General features: G+C 34.1%; 1 protein-coding gene across 1 annotated transcript; it reads left to right on the top strand.

The window, feature by feature from the left end:
* Positions 1-493: 493 nt before the first annotated feature.
* LOC131850806 (inositol hexakisphosphate and diphosphoinositol-pentakisphosphate kinase) lies at positions 494-24201 on the top strand. The gene is made up of 28 exons (XM_059201169.1): positions 494-785; positions 1956-2138; positions 2785-2925; positions 3086-3176; positions 3503-3657; positions 4435-4522; positions 4910-5114; positions 5576-5857; positions 6271-6459; positions 6710-6834; positions 8365-8505; positions 9989-10220; positions 10741-10949; positions 11404-11630; positions 11965-12101; positions 12343-12457; positions 12976-13103; positions 13678-13792; positions 14273-14353; positions 14844-14926; positions 15564-15648; positions 16236-16314; positions 18433-18663; positions 19100-19342; positions 19699-19834; positions 20935-21050; positions 22726-22829; positions 22940-24201. The coding sequence occupies exons 1-28, from the start codon at positions 681-683 to the stop codon at positions 23537-23539; spliced, it is 4626 nt and encodes a 1541-aa protein (XP_059057152.1). The 5' UTR covers positions 494-680; the 3' UTR covers positions 23540-24201.
* Positions 24202-24731: the final 530 nt, after the last annotated feature.

Raw genomic sequence — 24731 nt, 5'->3', positions numbered from 1 at the left:
AATGTTGCGTATAGTCCAGAGATCCAGTTATAGTTAGTGGGATTTTATTTATACAGAGGGCAAATAAGGAAACATCATTTTATTCATATTCAACAATAGTAGTCAGTACTCACTGCGAAAAATACTGTCGTCTGTCTTTGTATCTAGGAGAAATAATTTCATTCTCCTTATCTTTAGGCATTTATGCTTGTCGGAAATTTTAATAGAAGGATATTTTTTAGAAATAGAAAATTAATTTTTTTATAAAAGTTTAAAGATAGCCTTATACCAAATTAATTTTTTTTTTTAATTTTAATATCACATTTGTATCCCTATGACTTGTAACTACGATACTGGAACTATTTCAAGTATAGTATATTATCTTATCTATGACTAGAACGAAGTGTTCGGAAGGAAGGAAGAGCGATTTTAGGCTGGTTGACATAAAATTTGCGACTTAACCTGGCCGATTTCTGGCCTTGGTATCTGGCAATATATTCTGTTATATTTATAATCTGTATTAAACGTATTTTATTGGATTTTGTTTGTTTTGTTTTTAGATTCATTGCATTTATAACTTGTTATGACTAAGTTCAATATTCATTAGGTTTAGTAAAATTTACAAATATTGCAGAAAAAATAGGTGCTAATAACAAACAATTTTGCATAATAACAAAACCTAGACTTAAGTAGGTAATGTAATGTCATACACTGAGTTAGAGCATGGCTATCAAGGATTACGGCAAGCCCGTCAACCGCAATTTTACGTCGGCGAAGACGGGAACCTTGTCGCAATAAGGTCACCGGTATGTTTATTTGACAAATATCTTTTAATCTAACAAACGTTATTTATTTGAAAGTAAAATATCTACTTTAATAATAATATATATGAACTACTGTCTTCACTATTGGTGTATTCAGTTTAAGAATATATTATTTCCTGGCCCTAATTGTCATTGTTAATCTAAATATTACCTTGCAATCACAATGAGTGAATATTACAGTTATGCGCTTATCTTATTTGCAAAGTAAAACTGGCAATATATAATGGGCGACTTAATAAACCACAAATAAGCAACTCTATACAATAGCTATGACACGCTGATAGCCTGTGTTGTTTACACTTTTTATATATGCACCGTTATATGAAGATTATTTATAGCTACAAGTGTTGTTCTTACAATGCCAAGTCAGGTAATGTAATATGTTAATTCATGTCATGTTTATCTTAGTTATCAAGTATGTGATTGGAACTATTAACCAATGATAGCAAGGTTGTTCATTATTCTTATCAGATTTTTTTTTAATAGCAGTTAAAGTAACAGTTGATAGTGTGTGTCAATGGAGTGGCAGTGGCTTAAAGACTGGTGGCGCTTGAAAAGATGGAGAAATAATAAAAAGAAGGAGCAGAGTGATGATGAGTTTTGTTATTGTGATGATTGTTTACCTGATGTGAGATATACACAAATATAACTTATAATTGATTATATAAGTTCAATATCTATAACTTTTAGCTGTATTATAATTATATAAATTACTATGGTGTTAATTTTTACAGGCATGACACCTATGTCAGTGTTTTATACATTCATTATTGAATTAAATTAATATATAATAAAATTATTATCTATATTTTCATTATAAATAAATAAATTAATAATATTATATAATCTTTGGATAACAACAAATACCATGCCCATACACTGTTGGGTACATTGCTGTCATTTGATACAAGGTTTATGCATTTGTTCCACTAGTTAGCTTCTATGATAACATGACAATGAAAAAGAGTGTCAACATTATATTCTTACTTGTTTTTATATTGTTATTTAACATCATACATATAGGTAACATCCACAAAGGATGTTATTATATTTCCCTATTAATATATGACATGTAAATTAGAATGTTCACTAAATTATTCATATTTAAAGATTTATGATACTAAATATATATATATATATATTATTTGTCAGGGCGAATTGGAGCTGTGTGACACACTAGATCCCCATTACGATGGTGGGGGCAAGAAAGTTGTGGTTGGCGTATGCGCCATGGCCAAGAAGTCGCAGTCGAAGCCTATGAAGGAAATCCTAACCAGACTTGATGAATTCGAGTATATAAAGATGCTTGTCTTCCCTGAGGAGGTTATCCTTCAGGTTCTCTCAAATATCTAACCTCAGTGGAACAAAATAAATTAGAACTCACATAAATTGATTATTTATAATTTTTATATATTACCTAAGCTATATTAAATTCCCATTCACAAATTTATAAATTGGTGAGAAGATTAAATATATCCTAATATATGTATGGAATGATCTAAACACTTATCTTTTTTTTTTCAGTTTATTATAGAAAGTACATATATAAATTGTTTTTGTTGTAGATATTAAGCATAAAAATAAAGGCCATTTAGACAGTTTTATTAACAGCCAACATTCTCATTTATATTAGATTAGAGTTCATTTTATAAGTCTGAATGTAGTGTATTTAGTTTAATTAATTATTTTGTTTCACAAATTTACAAATTTATACATTTTTGTAAAACTAACAAAACCTGATCTTCATAAGTACATTATGATCCACTGAATGGTTTATAAATGTTGCAAGCAATAATGTATGCTATGCTTCCATTAAATATGCTTATACACATTGCTTTGTTTGTCTCAGGGAGTAAATGTGTAATAGTACACATTTACACTTTTCATGTGCTTATCATTACTTTCATAGTATTCAGAATGGTAAATCTTCACTATACAATCTAATGGAATATTCTGATTGACATATTTATTTTTATTGTAGAAACCTGTGGAAGAGTGGCCAATATGTGATTGTCTAATTTCATTTCACTCTAAAGGCTTCCCATTAGACAAAGCTATTCAATATGAGAAATTAAGGAAGCCTTATGTTATAAACAATCTTCACATGCAGTATGACATACAGGTGTGTTGTATATTAAAATATCTTCTGTTTTTATATCATTGTTTGTGTTGTGTTCCAACTAACCATTGCATTAACTTAAATATTATATATATATTTTTTAATAATATATTACTAATTATTTATTTTTAATTTAATAGGGTATCTTTTTTTTTTATTACAGGATCGTAGGAAAGTATATGCTATATTAGAAAGTGAAGGTATAGAAATACCAAGATATGCTGTTTTAGATAGAGATGCACCAGATGCAATATGTAAGTTTGAACTTGAGTCAATTTAGTTGACATATGTAATTTATTGTTGTTTTAACTACATCTTACTGTGTTAATTATCCTTTTAGGCAACTTTAGTAGTGTATCTATATTCTCCATAATTTCATTCACCTTGTATTTATTAAATTACTTTGTATTTAAATGAAACTAATAATAATAATAATAGTTATAAAAGTGAATTTTATTTTTTAAACCATTCATTTATATTTGTATATAAAATGTGAGTATTACAGCGATAAGTGATTCAAAAATATTTATTTTTGCTAAATTAAAATACACATATAATTGTTTTGTTTTATTTGTTTTAGATCATGAGTTAGTTGAATCTGAAGACCATGTAGAAGTGAATGGTGTGGTTTTTAATAAACCTTTTGTAGAAAAACCAGTATCTGCAGAGGATCATAATATCTATATATATTACCCAACTTCTGCAGGCGGTGGAAGTCAACGACTTTTTAGAAAGGTAAATACAAACTATACTAATTAAAATAATTGCTATTCGAAATATAAAAGCCACATTTACATGCATATACAGGTCTCAGAAATAGACAGTCTTTTTCTGACACAGCATTACGTCTAACAGACGTAATAGTTATTACAAAAATAATTATATATATTTTTAGATTAGTAATCCCTGAATATGGTGGAGCAAGAAAAGACATTTAATTCTATATTTTTTACAATACGTAATATAGAGTTTTTTTTATTTTTCTGATAACTGTTATGATTAAGCTTGTTACACGGTTCCTGCTTGACATATTATCATCATATGTGCATATAATGAAAATATAACTTATCAGAGTGTGTGCATCAGAAAAAAACCTTTATTGATGGACTTTAATTGTAAAATAACCCAAACAATTATTATTATCTGTTTGTGAATTAGTGCGCGCTATTCTAATAAGAAGGCACTTAACCGATTTGGGTGTGTTTTTTACAAATTTATAAAAAACGTCACTTAAACTGTTGTTTTTATCCAATGGTTTTATAAATAAAAAACTATTGTTCTTACTGTGTTTCCAACACATGGGTATACAATCAGGGCCTCACCATTATTAAATATAATTTCTACATGATTTTCTTACGGAACTGAAGAAGTGAACAAGCTGATGTAAAGTGGCTGCCGTCAGTACTTGACTTTACGAGATGATTTTTGTTAAAGTTACAATAAATATTTTTTAGACACTTAAATATTACTTACATAATAGATTATAAATGTAATTTACTTTCTACATGTTAGATCGGAAGTCGAAGCAGCATTTATTCCCCCGAATCACGAGTTAGAAAAACTGGTTCCTTTATCTATGAAGATTTTATGCCTACAGATGGTAAGTGCTCATATTCCATGATCCACTTATTTACTATGTATATATATTAGATGTATATGTCATGGATTTACTTTCACTTGTTTCTTTCTAATTCATACGCTTTAAAGATCATCGCAGTTCTATTTCATTACTTTTTTTATGACTGTATCAAGTAAACTTTATTTATAACCATTTCTTTATGAATCTACTATTTTTTAGTAGGTAGGTAGTAATAGTCTATATACATGAGCAACACTATGAAGTTCACATCGTCATGGCTGTTATCCTGTAATTTCACTGCCTAATCGCAAACAAAGCAAACTGCTTGGATTCTGAAATATAGACTGAAATGGCCACGCAGACGATTCTTTACTGTCTACCTCGGTAAAAGTTCTTTGTGATTTGTAGGCACAGACGTGAAAGTATACACTGTGGGACCAGACTACGCTCACGCGGAGGCGCGCAAGAGTCCCGCGCTCGACGGCAAAGTGGAACGAGACTCCGAGGGCAAGGAGATCCGGTACCCGGTCATACTCTCCAACCAGGAAAAACTCATATCTAGAAAAGTGTGTCTAGCATTTAAGCAGACTGTTTGCGGATTTGATCTCTTAAGGTAATGAAAAATAAGTCCAAATGATATGTATGTTTTAAATATTGTGTTAATTGATATATAGTGATAGATAAACAAACATGCTTTTATATATTTAAAATAGCAGAGTGCAGTGGCAGAAGTGTATATAAAAACAATAGATAAAAAGAATACTTCTATTTTAAAGGTGGATAAAGAATTTTATAGAGTTCTTCTGCCAGTGAATCTCATTTTAGGTTAAACATATACAATAAAGAAAAATATCTTGAATATGACTTAAAATGACTGGATTGTACGATGTGATTGTTAACGGATGCTCTATGGATCATATGTTATACTGGTAATGAGCATTCGAATTGAGAATATTCTCCTTACTATATTTGATTATACAGTTATTTTTAACAATCTTTTAGTTGCGTAAATATTACTAGAGTGAGTGAGTTTTATTTTCTAGGTCGGTGTTTAAAGTGATTTTATTTTTTCAGAGCAAACGGCAAGTCGTTCGTGTGTGACGTGAATGGATTTTCATTCGTAAAAAATTCAAATAAATACTATGACGATTGTGCAAAGATACTTGGTAATATGATTCTGCGGGAGCTGGCACCGACGTTACACATCCCGTGGTCAGTGCCTTTCCAACTTGACGACCCGCCCATTGTGCCCACCACCTTCGGCAAAATGATGGAGTTGCGGTGCGTTGTGGCTGTCATTAGGCATGGGGATCGTACTCCCAAACAGAAGATGAAAGTTGAAGTCCGTCATCCAAGGTGAGGTGTTAAAGTTTCATAAAATACCCACGATTTAGTCCCCGTGAAATTTAACTTTTATTATTATTATTAACATAAATACAATTTAAATACCAAAACTATCCGTTGCTATCTGATAGTGAAAGTCTCGTCAAAATAGGCCCCACCATTTCAGAGATTAGTGAGAACTGACAGACAAAATTATTTTAATTTATTTTTTGATGTAAGTACTGTATATTCTTTCATATGCATTTAGTAAAAAGCTGTTAATCTGAAATTATAGACAAATACTTTAATTTTGTTTTTTGTATAAATAATCTATACGAGCAAAAATAAGGTATTTATATTATTTATTTATATAATTTTCACGAAGTTATGAGTACCCGGGCGAAGGGGGATTCGGGATTAATTATGATAATATTAATTGTCCATAGGTTTTTCGAAATATTCGAAAAGTATGACGGTTACAAACGGGGCCACGTGAAGTTAAAGAAACCGAAACAACTCCAAGAGATATTGGACATCGCACGAGCTCTGCTTGCCGATATACACACGCGCCATGCCGATCCTGAAATAGAAGAGAAGCAGGGCAAGCTTGAGCAACTTAAAAGTGTTTTAGAGATGTAATGTTATTTTTCTATCACTTTATTTATAATACAACCTATTGGAGTACGATGTCATATAGACGTTTACCGAGATATGAAGTGAACTATAAGGTTATTGTAATTAGTATTATAAATGCCAAACTGTATACCAATAATCATCACCACCAGTTGTAGAGACTTCACGCTGTTGTTTTCCCGCCGTTTTACTTTTTTAAACGGCACGTTGACATTATAGGCATTGAAGTTATGTAAATAAATAATTATGCAGGTACGGGCACTTCTCGGGCATCAACCGCAAGGTGCAGATGAAGTACCAGCCGAGGGGCCGCCCGCGCGGCTCCAGCTCCGACGACGGTACCGCCCCCGCACACTCACCTGCATCCACAGATCACGGTCTGCTCACTGGGACCATATCCACTCTACTATACATTACCACTCACGTACCGTACCACGTAATACAGTCTAATGAACCGGTCGCACTCTTTGAAAGGACCATATTCACCAAGTCAGTATAAAATTTTATTCGAGTACGGTTCGCCGGGTGATCAGTTTTATTAGATGATATTCTTGATAACAAAAGTAGAGTTAGTGCAGATTTTTTTTCTATTATATTTCGGGATTTAATACGATATAAATAAACTGTGATAACTCCTCAGAACTCTATTCGAACTAAGTAAAAAGTAGTATTTATTCTAAATATATTCCACGGTTATGTTCTATTAGATCTTTCAAGAATCATGTTGTTCCTATGCCTATACTATATATTTTTAATTTATAGTTGTAATGTATAGTAGATTTAATTTTTAAGTTATCACTAACTCCTATTTTCTGTTAATTTATGGCAAACAGAACACTTACTAAATAGCCCAACGCTTTGTGGTACTAAAGTAATATGACATCTACTTTCTTACTTTAGAAATTAGATTTAAAAGACCACCTATCCCCATTAAAGGCAATGAAATGTGTATCCTGCTATTTCATTTCTGTGAATGTAACAGTGTTGACATCTTTTAGTGTGTTTAGTCAACTTGTTTGTCTATTTCCCACACGTCAAAGATTCCAATAGCATCTTTTTGTAATTACATATTCCAATTTTAATTTAGATGGTTTCAAATGTTGCATTTAATTGATTAACACTTGTTTTATTATTTGCATGATCATTGACTTTAGTAGCTATTTACTATAGCGCAAACTATTGTAGAATGACTTGTAGCATCATTTATAGTGTAACATATTAGAATAGAAGCAAAAAATTGCTTATAAAATTATTATAATACATTGACATAATGCTGTATTATACATTTATATATTTTATTGTATATTAGTAGATTTCATTTGATGTACATAAAATTTTAAAATAAGTTTTAATAACGATAATGCACAAGTTGCACTTCATAAGGGTCCATTTATATATTGAAATGAACATTTTAATGATGGTATTCAAAGTAATAAGTTTGTTTTGTGAGTTTATTAATTGAGTTTTATATTTAAAGTTTAAGTCAGGTTTAAGGTCAGATTATATTAAGAAATTACAAGGAAAACAAGAAAATAAGTCCAAACTTACTATAAACATTTGAATAATGGCTATGTGGTTAATTTATATGCGGTCGAAGTGGGAGCCAGAGATATACCAGCGAAATATCTACAATCTTCTAAAAGATCTTGTACTGCAATTGCTGCTGGGTTCTATACTAGAACGTATATCTAAACTAATACTAGCAGGCTCCCATTGATTTGGCTGGGCAGGGAGAGAAACACTAGATGTGAAGGTGATTGTCGACGTACGTTGCTGGGTCACAAGTGCCGGGAACTTCTCGGAGTATCCCTCTCTGCCACACGATGATTGTGAATTTATGGTATGCTCAGAAGTTTAACCAACTGTTTTTTGTTTGCGGTTTGTTGATTGAATTTAATGATGTACAGTAGGCGGCGCAGGCGAGCCGTCGCTGGTGCTGATCCTCAAGTGGGGCGGGGAGCTGACGCCGGCCGGCCGCATTCAGGCGGAAGAGCTGGGCCGAATGTTCCGCTGTATGTACCCGGGCGGGCAGGGACGGCATATACCAGGTCTCTCATACTATTCATTAACATTAGCTCTAGCTATGTAGTGTTTCGGTGACTATCATGGTATCTACCAACATTTTTAGGGTTGCAATTATTTTTAATAATATGTATTAAGCTAAAGCTTGTGCTGATAAAACCTGAAAACAGAGCTTTGCTCGCTTATTTGTTTTTTATGTCATTGCATCTAATTTTCCGAAAATGTCACATCATTGTTTTTATATTTGACTATCCATAACTAAACTGTTTATGTGACTTGCAATATTAATTCATTAAATTATATGAAAATTTAATTCGACATCGTAACATTTGTGTTTGTTAACTTCTAATAATAATATAAATAATTAACTTCGATTAGATAATTAAAATTCTAAATGCACAAAGTGGATGACACTCACATTTCGATAACATTTGTATTTGTTTAAAAAATGTTACCTTTTGTTACCTTTGTTTGTGGTAATGATAATTAGATAATTGTTAGATTTGTGCGTGCACTCGACTGTTTAAACTTTTTATTCATTCACCATTAATAAATGCAAACATATATCCCTTGTAATTTTGTTATGAACACCAGTATATTACAACAGCTTCGGTGATATAGTGACTTAGCATTCTGCCTCATTCTTTGAAGGTTGCGGGTTCGATCCAGTACAAAACATATATTAATAAATAATTGGAGTACGACTCTTGTCTATGTTTGGTTGGTTTACTATGTATATTTTAATCAAATAAGTGTTTTGGTAACATACTTATCAGTTGCCTGTTACCCTTAGACTAAGTACTTAGTTTGACACTAGATGGCGGTATCAACAACGACAGGGATTTATATATTTATTTATATAATATTTTTTAGTCACTCCATCCGTTAGTAAGATTTTGCTTAGGTTCAAAATAATTTATGTGGCTTACAAAACTTACATCCTACTACTACCTATTTGCAGTCAAAATTTGGAAGTTGTTTTGTTTTTGTTTGTTTTTTTATTGGACATAATAAAAGTGATTAAATATTCTTGTACAGTGTGCACTTTTGACATCCTGCTAAAGAAAAGGATTGGTGACATTTATTACTACTAAATTCTTAACAATAATTACGTTATAAAGTAATTACGATATTTTTTATTTCGATAAAAGTTCAACATCTCTTACAATACAATGGCAACTGTTTTTTTATGTAAGTAATTGGAATTTAACAATCACTTATATAGTTGAGTATCATCACGGAAATTAGTATGTAGAAGCGTTCTCTTTCTTTTCATTTGGGTTAGAAAACTAATGGATGTCATATACTTGTCTCAATCAGTGCACAAATTTCAATTATGTAAAGGTTTTTCGATTTTAAGTATCAGTAATTAGTGAGTTAATAACTGGTATTAACGTTTAATAGTATAGATTTATTACTTAATAATATATGCATGTGCAAAAATGACTAACATAATTTAATTTCCAAAATTGGCTTAAAATATTATTTTTTAAATATATTTTATGCCAGGTGACGGAGGTACTCAAGGCCTCGGGTTACTGCGACTACATTCGACGTTCCGTCACGACCTGAAGATATACGCATCAGATGAGGGTCGTGTGCAGATGACAGCAGCGGCTTTTGCAAAAGGACTGTTAGCTTTGGAGGGGGAATTGACACCGATCTTAGTACAGATGGTCAAGTCGGCCAATACAAATGGATTACTCGATAATGATTGTGATTCGTCAAAGGTGCAAAATATGTAAGTGTAATACAACTGTAATTGAAATTCTTCATTAGAAAGTTAGTCGGTTTATTATTGGTACTCCACAACCATAAAGTAAATTTAGTATTATATATAAATTAAAATAATTATAAATCACCTGGATCCTACTTTGTATATTTTTTGTAGCTTTCACATTCAATGAAAGCTACTAATCCTTGTGTTTGGTCTTGTTGTTCACATTTATCACGTGTTGGAGCCGTTAAGTTAGTTAAGACCTTGGTTTAGCAGAGTTAGTTTAATGATTTCTTGTGAATGGTAAATGTTAGACATTATATGAATTGTGTATTTGCTGTTAAGTTTGAATGCACGAGTCGGCATGGCTCTTCCGTTTGGACTTTGGGTTAGCAGAGTTAGTTTAATCATTCCTTAAAAATGGTTAAGACCCTCTAGGGCGGAAGCTCGCCTGCTCGCCTCGCCTTCGCGGAGGAGGGCCACTTTAATCATTCCTAGATAAATGTTAGATATTGCTTGCATTATGTACTCCGTGTCGGTCCAGGGCGAAAGCACGACTGCACGAGTCGATGCAGATGGACCGCGAGTTCGGCGAGGAGGACCGCGCGCGCATCAACCCGTGCTCGTCGGCGAGCATCGCGGCCGCGCTGCAGCTGGTCGCCAACCCGGCGCGGTGCTGCGCGCACGTGCACGCCCTCATACAGCACCTCGTGCGCATCGTGCTCGCCAAGAAGGACGACCCTAAGACCAAGGGTCGGTTATGTTCTGCTTTCGTCGTAAATTCATCGTATTATAACGTCCATTAATGGCGCACGGCGGGGAATGAATTTTCTTGGGATGAGGATATTAGACTACTATTACTTAACCCGGTTGCGTTGGACGGGCAACCGCATTATTTATATATATTTTTAATTCACACTGCTAAAGAGTGGAAAGTTTTCGTATTCCGGAGAAATACAACCCCGTATTCTTAAAGTCTATGGTGAATAGATTTCATCCTAGGTTTCGTCATCATTTCCTATCAGATGAGGAAAGACCAAGCGCAAACTCAAACATATAAAAAACTATCTGTTAACTAGACCAAATTACATACAGAACTTATTTCTTAAATATTGATTAAGTAATCCATCTAGTAAATATCCCGAACTAACGTCGTATTTTTTTAAATAAATAAGAATGTGACTAATATATGCATGTCTTTATACAGATACGATACTGTATCATGGCGAGACGTGGGAGCTGATGGGCCGTAGATGGGGCAAAATAGAAAAGGATTTCTGTACGAAGAACAAAACGTATGACATATCGAAAATTCCAGACATATACGACTGCATCAAGTACGACCTGCAGCATAACCAGCACACACTGCAGTTTGACCTCGCTGAGGAGTTGTATATGTACGCTAAGTACCTGGCCGACATCGTGATACCGCAAGTAAGAAAAACTGAAATTATTGCATTCAATAATGAACTCTAAATAACTTGTAATTGTAAGTGCTATAATTGTAAGGTATATTTTCTGGTTACACAATCAGTTAAAATACAAATGTATATAATTCGCAAGATATATATAGAGTGCAAATAAAGAGTTAATTATAGATAACAAAAAAGTATGAGTCATTTTATGTTTTTTAATGGATTAAATTAAAAAAAAACTGGGCGTCTGGAATATAGTATATTGCGTATCGGAAATTCAGTGTTACCATTTATTTAATTAATCTGTTAATTTTGTTACACTTCTTATTTATTATCATATTTATTTTTCACAGGAATATGGACTAACAATGCAAGAGAAGTTAACAATAGGTCAAGGTATATGCACACCTCTTCTTAAAAAGATCAGAGCAGACTTGCAAAGGAACATAGAAGAAACTGGTGAGGAGACTGTTAACAGACTTAATCCCAGGTAATTATTATCCACAATATCTTTACTACCAGGTAAATATTTATTACGAATTAATTACAATTGATGGTTAATATATCTATTATGCTTAAATTAAGTTTATTGTTAAATCATTTATTCAAATGATTTTCTATTCTATTCTATTCTTGGGGCTAGATGGCGCTGTATAAATTGTCCAGGGTTATTATTATGTATTTTCACCACTATGATAGTAAAAAACATGCCAATGATTGGGTCGTTGCAGGTACAGTCACGGCGTGTCAAGTCCGGGGCGACACGTGCGTACACGTCTGTACTTCACCAGCGAGAGCCACGTGCACTCGCTACTCACAGTTCTACGTTTTGGTGGATTGCTCGATGTAAGTGTACACTTTCCTTAATTTTATATTATTTATTCCCAGAGAGAATAATCTGCGGCTCGGAACGTTGTTTCCTTTGTTGTATATCGCTTAACTATAATATGTACACATTTTTTTAGTATTGTTCTACTATAAGCGCAATATACTCTTATCTTTATATATATATGACCATATGAAAACCCTCCGACATATTGACTGTCTCGATGTCACACCGCCTTACTTCCGAAAGTCGCAGGTTAGCTTCCTCGCATCGTACTATAACTCAATATACACATATATATATTAAAGAGTATGATTGATTTATATTGTTCAGTGTATTCTCTATGTATATTATGCATGTGTTTACAAAATAATAATATTAACATTGTATAATGTTTCTATCAATTGTCTAGTATCCATAACACAAGCTTAGCTTAGATTTCTGAGGATGAATTAGAATGACATTTTTACAGAATATGTTATTAAATATGACTCAATGTATAAGAATGAAAATATATTTTTTATGACCGACATTTTAGGTCTTAAAAGACGAGCAGTGGCGTCGTGCCATGGAATACGTATCCATGGTCTCCGAACTCAACTACATGTCGCAGATTGTGGTAATGCTGTATGAGGATCCTACTAAGGATCCATGTTCTGAAGAAAGGTCAGTGTGCAATCTAATTAATACGTATTATGGTTATTTTGTTCGTTGTTAGGGATTACGTCAGATTGTCCCTCCCCCCTAACCTCCTCTTAATTAAATGTAGTAAGTATTGTATATTGTCATGTAATAAGAAAAAAGAACTGAACTTTTATAATATAAGCCTAGTCAAAAACTATGTGGGAACATAGTTTTTGACTAGGCTTATATTATAAGGAATTAAGAGGAGGTTAGGGGGGAGGGACAATCTGACGTAATTACACTTAACATCTATGAAAACTTTCCATGGCTTAAAGAAAATAAAAAAAATGGAGTGGTTCATGTTTTTTATAATACTTGATCTAAATACAAAGTAATGTTGTCAAGTAATTACTAAATGTAAATGTAATTTGTGAATTTACATTTATTAAATACAATAAATGTAAACTCACAAATAATATTTCACCACATTCAAAAAATCACATTCTATTTTAGCATCTACTTCTTACTTATATGCCAGTTTGACTGGCATTTTACTAGGAATACGTCTCGACCTAGTGTGATGTGATACTAATACTTATGATAATATCCGTCTCAGGTTCCACGTGGAGCTGCACTTCAGTCCCGGAGTGAACTGTTGCGTCCAGAAGAACTTGCCGCCCGGCCCCGGGTTCCGTCCACACAGCCGGAATCATTCCACAGCTAACAACTCGGTAAAGATTCTATTCAGCTCTACCTGTACAGCATCTCTTCGTGTCTGTTTTTATCATGACATTAGTTGTTACGTCGCACGTCCTCTGTTTTATTTTATCTAGTGTCTTGTATCTTTCTATCTCCTTTTACTCCTTTACTATAGCTACTCGACTATACTCGCTTTTGAACGAGATATCAACTGGTAATGAGTTCAGATTTAATGCCTAGGCGTAGTCGTCGTCGTAGCCTTGATAGCCTAGTGTTGACTGTTCGACGTCCAAACTCGCTTCCAATAGCGATGGCCAGATTTCTATATAGATATATTTCATACTATTTTTGTGGATTAAACACGTTTAAAAAGTACATGTAGTACTATTAATCTAATTTACGTAGGAAAAGAGTCAGGTTGCTGCTGCAAGTTCATATATATGAATTTGATATTAGTAACAAAAGAACTTCTATAATTTGAAATTATGATATAACTGTATTTTGATTATCAGCAAAGCTCATCAGATGAAGTGAAATGTATTGAAGAAGAAAGTGAAGATGATCAAATGGCCAGTCAGGAGACTTTGCAACCGGTAAAGAATTTTTTTAAATAACTTTAATGACTCAAATAGAATGGTACAAAAGGCAAACTTTTAGGTGATCAGTAAATCACGAATGTGTAGTACTTAAAAGAAAACTAAAAAAATTAAGCATGTCCTTATTACAAAAAATATAAAACAGAAGTAGAAATTGAAATAGTTTTTATTCAAATACTATTCATATAAGTAATTTTTTATTCTACCAATCATTCGGAATGCAGACTAATCACATGAAGAATGAACAAGAAACTTACGTGTTGCTAAGCGTGTAATTAATAGATACAATAAGATAATTTTCAATACTTTAACACTATGCAACAATGTTAGTAATATGTATTTTTTGAAATTATAAAATCTTGTCAAAAATTGTTATAATAACTAAATATTTTGTTTCCGTTTTCAATTACTCTTCTCATTTTTTATACAGTATAAATATATGGAGCAACTTCACAATATTTATAGAAGCAATCGTTTTATGTTACAGGACCTTGATGAATTAGATAGTACATTTTCACCGAAGAAGTCATCTAAATCAAAAATGACATCATCTGACCCCATTCCAATATGGTAAGATTTGAATAACAAACCTAGTAGTTTTGGTAGACCTTTATAGACAGGCCCTAGTCTGTCTATATTTTTTGTAAATACATACATAGTATACATAGAAAACAGAGCAATATAAACAATAATACTCATGAATGCAAATGTTTGTGCCATGCGAGGTATCGAACCCGCGACCATTGGAAATAAGGCGATATGCTAATCCGCTGGACTACTGAGACGTACCACCGTGCTAAATGGGTGGCCTATTCACGTGTAGTCACGTGGTTATCTCATCACTGTAGTGTTATATATGTGATGAGGTGTCGCTACTTAATATATTGTTTATTACATATATGGGTTGTAAGTATACAGGTGGAATAATTGTGTTATTTATTGTACACTAGTACGTTTATTTGGTAGTGTGCTACGTGGTTTATTAGTAACGCGTACATTCGACGCGGAGTGTAACGTGGACTGGTTTTACACTGAACTTAAACCTATGTTATGCGGAGACGGAAACTAATGGAAGGATATCGAGTTTGACAGAAATATTAGAAGTGTAGGCACACACGTATGCAGGCTATATTTGCTACTTTACATCAGTCAGCTAGTTTGACTTTCCAGTTATAAATGATTTTATTTATGTGATTGAACGCTACAGCAATCTACACTACACGGTAAGCGGACACGAGGCGTCGTCGTTGGCAGCCAGGCTGCATGAACTCCGCGCCGGAGATGATCATCGGGTTAGTTCATATCATGTTTCTGAACCCTATAGATATAATTTCAAATTTATAAATGCTTACAAAATTGCGGTATATAACGGGTAGTTGAATTTGAGCATTAATTAAAGTTTAAAACAGCATTTGTACTTCTCTGGCAAGTACACTTTAATCTGCTAAAATTTGCTCAAATAGTCATATGTTGAAAAACTATAATAAATGCATAACCTTGGGCATTATCCCTTGCTATTTATTACCATACTATCTATTTAAAAAAACCGCTTCGTTGCGTAGATTTAAGCATACATAGGGTCAGACAGCGTCAGCGACTTTAATTTATAATATGTAATGATGATAAACGCTATATTATTGTAAAGTTTTATTAAAACCCCTTAAGTAGTTTTTGTTTGGAAGATTCACAAATATCCATCCACACTCATAAACTTCCGCTTTTATAAAAATAGTAAGATGCTTCTTTATCAGTCATCACATGGAAGGTTTAGTGTATACCATATTCAAATTTGCGTTGAAATAAGTGTTTGAAACCGCCGGTAGATCGAAGATTTTTATGTGAAAGCTTTCCAAAGGAGATATTTCGTTTCCTGAGTGGGATCGAAGAGAACGTGTCGAAAGAAGCATCGGAGCCGCCGCCGCGCGCCCGCTCGTACGAGCAGCACGCGCAGCACAGCGGTAGGTAGCGCCGCGCCCGCCCGCACTGGAGCCCCACCTCTGCAACGCCTGCATTAACAGCCTGGCCCCGTGTGTCCTGTACATTGCCCATTACCTGCCTTTACACCTGCGCTCTTTCACGCGGGAATCGGCTTTCACGCAGAAAAGATTTTTACGTAAATATAGACAAATAGAACGGGAAAGACGACGCGCGACAGTTCGTGCAATCTCGCTTTCTTCAATACTGAGTGCTTTAGCGCCTTTTTAATAATTATTTAGTATTGCTAGTTGTTGGATATCTGACTATAGAGCAAAGTTATATATTTATTAATAATTTATAAAATTTTAAACGTGAATTTGGAAAAAAAGCTATGGCATAGAAATTTTAAAAGAAATTGAAATTACAACTTTTTCGCGCATTTACGCGCGCACGTGATTGCGTGTGCTAAATCGCTTCGTGTAGCTAATCGCGCTTGAAAGAATGTGTCGTGTAAAGGCAGCAATTGCAAAACTTGTGCTACCTGTGCCAGTCGGTATACGATACGAATCTCTCACTGGAATATTCAGGGTATTTTGGCTTAATACGAATTATTTATACAGATAATTTCTATGTACGTATATTTTAACTACTATTTGCTTGATTGGTATTAGTTTCACAGAAAAAATATACTGCTTACGTAGTTAGAGACTTTAACTGCCACTGTTGAACTATAATTCTTTATTATTTTAAATAGTTCTTTACAAAATATTTACGATATTTTTCAGAATATTTCTTTCTGAATGGGTAAAGTTTATACGTGTATTGATGAACCGCAGGTATTATTATTATTATTATTATTAATAATGTTACTATTAATCCACATTCTGTTTAACGTTACAAAACAAATATTTCATATCATATACTCTTAGATGGAACTGTATGAAAAAAAACCTGTTGTTTGTGTTTCAAGAGTACCGTGGATAATCAAAAAGATCAACGACATTTATCTAAAGAAATCTAAATTTAATATTAAGGTGTAAAGGCATTATTTTTTCACATGGGAAATATTTACTGATGGAAATGGGTATCATACTGTAACGTGCTATGTAAAGTGTCTTTGGCTAATTATTGTGATGCTTCCAAACCAGAGAACTGGGAGAGGCATTGCGTAAACAGAATCGCGCGCTGAAATGTTTGCGAATCGGTCTATTTACAAGCCGATAGTGATTTACATTGACTACTTATAATATGTTGAATTCTTTTGTGAGTGGTTTTGGTGCACTGTTTCCTTGACTTACTTTGTTCATTATGTTATTTGACTTGTGTTCCTTTGGAGTTCGTAGAAACGGTCGGCCGCCCCGCCGCCCGCTGCTGGTTGAGCTCATTCTGGCCGGCGATCTTGTGTGTGTTTGGATTGCATTCTCGCTCCACGCGTCTGTGTGTGTACGTTTGACTATTGTTTTGTACCTGCATGCGTTTACTAATACTCTTCGACGCTACGAATTCTAGTACTAGTTTTAGTTAGTATATAAGATAGAAGGGTACAGTCGCATGTGGCAGCGAGCATCACTGTCAGGTCGCAATTTTCTCCCGTGATCACATGCGGCTATGTGAACATAGGAGGAAATTATCGATAGCGAGAGTCATGCCGAAGGTCGATGAACAATCGTCAAACCACACCACATTCCGGGCTACGGGACTCTCGATGTGATCGCGAATCTTACTTCTATCGCATACCGCCGCATGCTTCGTCGCACAGTGCAGTCTTACTTAGGTTTACTTATATTTTCTTCTCATATAATTTATTAATTTATTTTCTCTGTTTCCTCACCACCCTTTCTTCTAACGTCTGTCGTTCGCACCCCCTCCCGTAACCGCACTCGCGCCCGTCGCGCTCCTCGCTGTCGCTTCACTAGCGGCGCCCCCCGGGCCGGGCCGCGCGCCGCCGCCGCCCGCGTGCGGCCTGCGCCCGAGCGCGAGCCCGAGCCCGAGCCCGAGCCCGAGCCCGAGCCCGAGCGCCGAGCCCCTAACGCCCCTCATTAACGTGGACGGCGTCGAGTCGTCCACTAACGAGCTGCCGCTGTCCGCGATCACGTTCGGGTCCCGCGGGGGGTCGTGGCCGCGGCTGGCCGCCGGCTGTAGCGTGTGGCGCGGCGCAGGCGCGGGCGCGGACGCGGACGCGGGCGCGGGCGCGGGAGCGGGCGCGGACGCGGCCGTCCGCCGCCAGCGGCACAGCATCGCCGGCCAGATGAGCTACCTCAAGATGCTGGGGCTGGGCGGCCGCAGCAAGTTGTCCGGCGCCGCGGGACTCTTCAGCACCGCGGTCATCTCCGGCTCTAGTTCCGCGCCTAACCTTCGCGTCATGATACCGCCCTCCGCCTCCACCAACAGTCAGTATATTTCGTTACGGTAGCTTCTGTTGTAGATCGACTATAACATCAGTGTAATAGCAACCTTCTGTACTTATTATTTGATTTGATGTTTGACTTAAAGAAATAAACATTTTTTCATTTTAATTTTTTCGACTGCAATAAAGTTCTGTTTGAAATTCTATTCGAAATTAATGAAAAGATCGACTGAAATAAATTTTTTATATATTTACAAATTCGTAATCGTCTGCCTCGACATAATCGCTACTATGTGAAAGAAACTTAATTTTGGTTTATCTCCTTCAAATGATGTCTAATCCTGGGAACCATATAAATCTTTGAATGTAATTAACGTTTTGACTAATTTGATTTTGACATGTAAAGTAAATTTAATTAATAGACTTACTAATAACGAATACCTTTATAAATTGATACTGTGCAATAATGTGACATCAAGAGTGGAGATATGAAGAATGGTGTATAACAGTAGCGGCCCTGGAGGAGTTCGGCAGCGTGCCGGCCATCCGTCCGCTGGAGACGCTGCACAACGCGCTGTCGCTGCGACAGCTGGACGCGTTCCTGGAGCGCGTGTCGGCGGCGCCCGTGGTGCTGGGCTCGCCGCCCGCCGCCGACTCCGCGCCCGCCTCCGCCTCCGCTGCCGCCTCTGCCGCGCACCACAAGCCGCCCTCGCCTACCAACAGTACGTACCTCCACATTTGTATACGTGCCCGATGATAACGCTCTGTATAAATTATTGTATACGTGCCCGATAATAACGCTCTGTATAAAGTATTGTTTATTTATATATTTTGTTGTATAAAAATGATTTTGATGTTTTTGTGAGAACTGAAGATAGTGTATAGGTATATCTCATTATTGCTATTGACACTTGAGACACTTGAGACAGGTTTTTCTACCAACATTTTTTTTTCTACATATCGAAGATAAATTATTTCGATACTCATAAAGGTAATTGACCCACTATCATTTCAGACAGATGCTGTCTTTTCTGTTTGTATTTATGAGCATGCAAGTAAATATAACATTTTCAAACAGGCGTGGGTTGGAGTGGTCCATCCTCGTTGATATCGTCATCAGGCGAGCTGCCCAGTGGCCTTTCATCAGCCGGACCATCCTCTCCTAACTCCTACTATGCCTCCAATTCGGAAAACCTCAAGAGCTCCCTAGACTGGTATAGATGCTATATTATTCATTTATTTGTGGTTATTTTTTAAATTAGTTGCATCGATTTAGTAATGGCAGGACTATGTACTTCGTATTTCTATTAGAAAAAGACCGTTCTGCCTATAATCATTGTATGTGTTTCATGAATTTCCAAAACAAAGTTGTGTCATTTCTGTTTTGTGTGGATTATTTTATAGCAAACTTTGATCCATGTGCTTTGGCAAATGAAATGAGCTTTTCTGAATGAGACTACCGTAGTTCATTCCTGACAGTTATAAATCGATGTTTAATGATTTACACAGAAACTTAGATGCGTGTTCAGAGTCGGAATACTCATCAATTTTCTTGTTTTTTCATTATCTAATTTTGTTGCTTCACGTGAGTTTATTACTTTGTTTTGTTACCTTACCAAAGGACATTATGGACGTGTCACAGCCATTGTCTTAGCTCACGTATCCACCTCATCTAGTGGTATAACAGAGTGGAGCAATTAACGAATTTTATGTACTTTACTGGTAGAATATTTTTTTTGCATGTATAGTGTTCATAGACGGCTAGATCCAATAATTAAATTGTAGGGTTGCCCTATGAATTTTACAGGATTATTATGTATTCAACAAGATTGACATTGGATTGGTGGGGTCTATAAAATTCATATGGGAATATTCGGGCGGGCGCTTATTTAGCTATAATTGTTATTTTTCATTTATGTAACTCTTCATTGCAAAACACTGTACAATTTATCACACGTGTTTTATATCATTCATTATTTGTTTGCTTTCATACAGGATTTACATTCTATAATATTAACGGATAAAAAAATATTAGGTCCTATATAAAGTCATTTTGAATAGTATATTTTTTATTTTCTTAATATATAATTCACCGCTGTTTTCAAACGTGTATAATATATACTGTACTATAATCTATAATTATTTACTGTCTAGTCTGAACTGTACACATACACAGTACAATATCGAAAAAACATTAATGAAAATCTTATGTGAAAGTAATATAATCACAATTCATTCGCGATGTCCGCTTTGTGGTGTCGAATTGGCAATAACGGGTGTAGGTACTGGTAAATAGAAAAATTGTGGATTCCAGTAGCAATTGGAGTAAAATTGTGCCGACCAAGCTCCCCCAGTGGGACGGCGAGGCGGCCACTTTGTGCGCGTTCGACTCGAGCCTGCGCTCATTCATGCCGCACTCCAGTGTAGCAGGTATACACAGCACCACCCTTGTTTGTAAACACCGTTAAATTGTGTCGGCTCTACATTTAGTTATTCAGCAACTTTTTATTTCGCTTTCTCATAATCTATAGTTTTAAACCCTGGACATAGCAGATAGTACGGTGTATTTTCAAGCTAATCAGAGTTAATAACATTAATTTTAGTCTGTACAACATTAATTTGTAGTGTTGTATGCCACTTTTATATTATATGTAAAGAATGCGAAATGAAGAGCGTGAATATGTTTACGTGTAGGTAGTATTTAGTTGCACAATTTCGGCGTTTTCAGTTAAGTAAAATATAATAATAAGTATACGTTAAACCTAAATTTTTATTTAGATACGTCTTATTTAAAATGAAGCCAAGACATGGACAATCGTATAGTAAAGGTCTGATATCCAATCACTTTATGTGATAGAGCACTAGTTATACTATTCTTTCATCGTGTAAATAAAAAATAGTATCTATTCCATTAATAAGCTATTTTTGTTATAAAATTATTCATAGAAAAATATTACACATAAATAATTCATTCAATACCTACGTCATAGATAGTAAGATTTTTTTTATGTATATGACTGATCTCGCGAATACATTTGCTCTTGTCTTTTCAACACTATCATTAAAAAGACGTATAACTAACGATGTCTGATCATATGATCTCAGTTCATAAATCGCATGTGTTTCAAATCATATTTGCACGCAGGGCCGCTATAAACAATGCTATTTGTGACCTAGACCGCACGTAAACACGCACTCGTTTAAGATAATAATTCTGTTTTTTTTATGTATATGACTGATCTCGCGAATAGTATAAATCATAATAAAAAGACGTATAACAGCTATCTCAGTTCATAAATCGCATGTGTTTCAAATCATATTTGCACGCAGGGCCGCTATAAACAATGCTATTTGTGACCTAGACCGCACGTAAACACGCACTCGTTTAAGATAATAATTCTGTTAAGTATAAATCATAATTAACAGCTAGTTTATACCTTTGCATGTCAAAAGACATACATTAAAACAATATTTAATTAACACTGTTTTAAAGTTTTCACGAATGTTCACAATTGTACATGTTATATAAACTATATAAACAAGACAGTTACTATGATAAGATTTCTAATAATATTATGTTTGTATAATTCGGTCATATTATTATAGTAAATATCCCGTTTATATAGTGTGTACAATACTTAATTTAAACTATTATATTTCATTGTAAAAGAACACAAGTTTAAAAAAGGATATATCATAGAATATGTGTTATACTATATATACTATACATACAGAATTTATAAATGTACTAAATTATTTAAATTAATCTTATTTATTGAAATTTTGTGTATATATTCGTAGATATTCATGGATATTCTGCATAATATGCCGTATATATGGCACATAAATAAAATTACGCTATAATTAAAACTTATTCTAACTATGATACTGTTTTTAAATCTATGATAATTCTTTAAATCTACTAGTTAGATGTACAGTACTACTAATATGTATATGATGTACAGTTATATGTAAATGTACAGATGTATAGTTCTTAAAATTAGATAAGTGGGTGGTGACAAAAATTCAATTTCTATGAAATAAATAATAATGTTGTTTTAAAAAGATTATTGTAAAGATAAATAATGTGTAATGTCTTTATTAGGTTCATCTATTAGCGGCGACATCACCCCGGTGTCTATTGCCTCCGAACAGGAGTTTAATAGCAACGAGGCGACCGCCGGCTCCATCACTGACCATGAATTATTGGTATGTATGATTTATTCACAGTCCAATGTAGTCCAGTCCGTTTTCTATATGATATTTGCACACTTACTTATCGTATATAGAAATTAAGTCTGTTAATTTTTATTTAATAGAGTACCGAAGGCGAGGATGATGAAGAAACACTTTCTGTTGATAGATCCGCTTCACCAATGAAATTAATAAAAAATGATCTTAGTCCACAATCTGCTAGTGGGACCGCATTGCAATTGCAATCAGAATTCAGCCAAGCTTCTACCAGTACTGCTACCGTGGATTTCTATGGACTAAATTTACAGAAAACTAAAGATACATTTTCTAAGGAAATTCCTTCGAGCAGCAAAAACTTCTACATAGAATCAGATATAATAAACGAGTATACAAAATGTGATGCACCCCAATACATAAACAACTTTGATTCTATTAACTTGCAAAACAAAACAAGTAGTAAAAGTAAAAAGAAGAAGAGCCATATGTTAAATAATGAAAGTAGAAGATATAGTGACAGCAGTGCACAAAAAAGTAATATTAATACACAGAATATTTCAGGAACTAGATTTACTACAACATTAGTTAACGAAGATTTGTTGAGACCAAGCACATCTAGCGATAGTAAGTCAAATATTAATTTGCCTAATTTGTCTACTGGAAAGCCAACTATCACTAAGGCCAAGAATATCGTAGTGAAAGCTGGGTTTACTATTCCCGACTCTTAATATATAAATATACAATGATCTGTTTTTACAAAAATTTTCAACCAATATCAATTCATATTTAATATAAATGAAATCAAAGGTGATGTATTTGGGTGGTTCTTCATAAATTATTTTATGTAAATCATAGGTGATTGCTTATGTAGTTCTTAATATTATATAAATCTGTGATGTTATGAATGTTGTTGTTGCATTTCATGTATTTTTATTTATTTTTTTATATTCATAATTATTTTACTGTAGACTAGTTAATAGGTACTACATATTATTTTCATTGTGGCTTTCCGGATATCAAGACAATGCCAATGAAGAATGTGTGAGTCCATTTGCAGTCAACATACAGAAGGATTTCATCCTTAGCTTATTAAAATGTCATTATTTATTGCATTTTATTTTGTAATAACAAAAACAATGGTTCTATTTGTTGTATTATAAGATATGTAGTATTCTATTTTCTGTGCTAGTGCTGATGGGATGGCAAAAGATCAAGGTTTAATAAATCTAATTACTAAATAAAATTTTCAGATTGTGAACATCATCATGAATCAACAAAAGCTTTATAATGCAAAATATGTATTAATTTGCTTATATATCATGCGAATCACTACAGAATATTTCAGAGAAATCAAATGACTTAGTGTATAAGAAATTATGTATAAAATACACAATAATAATGGATTAATTAAATTAATTGAAATTTTATTGTTTTATTATTTCAAAGTTTTATGCTAGCTTTACATGCTTAGTAAACTCCCAGTAGGCTTTCAACACAAACATGTAGAAGACATATTTCAAGCAGTCTTGTGTAATATTCAATGGAAGAAGTAGATATGAGACTCATTATTAATGATGCATAGTAATTAGAACTTATACAAACAATAAAAAAATGATATACCTTTAAACTGTAGTTACATATGGGAGAATTTGAATTTGAGACATTGTCAAATGTTGATAATGAGGTGACTGTATCAAATGTATGTATAAGATGAATTAATGATTACAATTCTGTAATAAATAATCTTATGGTTTAGTTCAATTCCAAAGGTTACCTTGATACCCACAGTATGCTTCTTGTGATGTATAAATGGGTATGTACAGTACCTGACGATAGTGATTGTTGTAATTGGTGCTATATCATGAAATATAATAAAAGTATAAGGAAGCATAATATGCAAAGATGTGCAAAAAAAACAAT

The sequence above is a fragment of the Achroia grisella genome, unplaced genomic scaffold (genome assembly GCF_030625045.1).
Source record: "Achroia grisella isolate CSIRO2021 unplaced genomic scaffold, CSIRO_AGI_Agris_v1 utg779, whole genome shotgun sequence".
NCBI classification, from domain to species: Eukaryota; Metazoa; Arthropoda; class Insecta; order Lepidoptera; family Pyralidae; genus Achroia; species Achroia grisella.
Note: the sequence above shows the minus strand (reverse complement) of the source record. Positions and strands in the feature narration are given on the sequence as shown.

Coding starts and splice junctions, on each gene's coding strand:
- LOC131850806 (XM_059201169.1), top strand. CDS start 681: ATGTCATACACTGAGTTAGAGCATGGCTATCAAGGATTACGGCAAGCC. Junction 11,631..11,964: donor CCGACATCGTGATACCGCAA/GTAAGAAAAACT, acceptor TATTTTTCACAG/GAATATGGACTAACAATGCA. Junction 16,315..18,432: donor GCAGCACGCGCAGCACAGCG/GTAGGTAGCGCC, acceptor GGCGCGGCGCAG/GCGCGGGCGCGGACGCGGAC.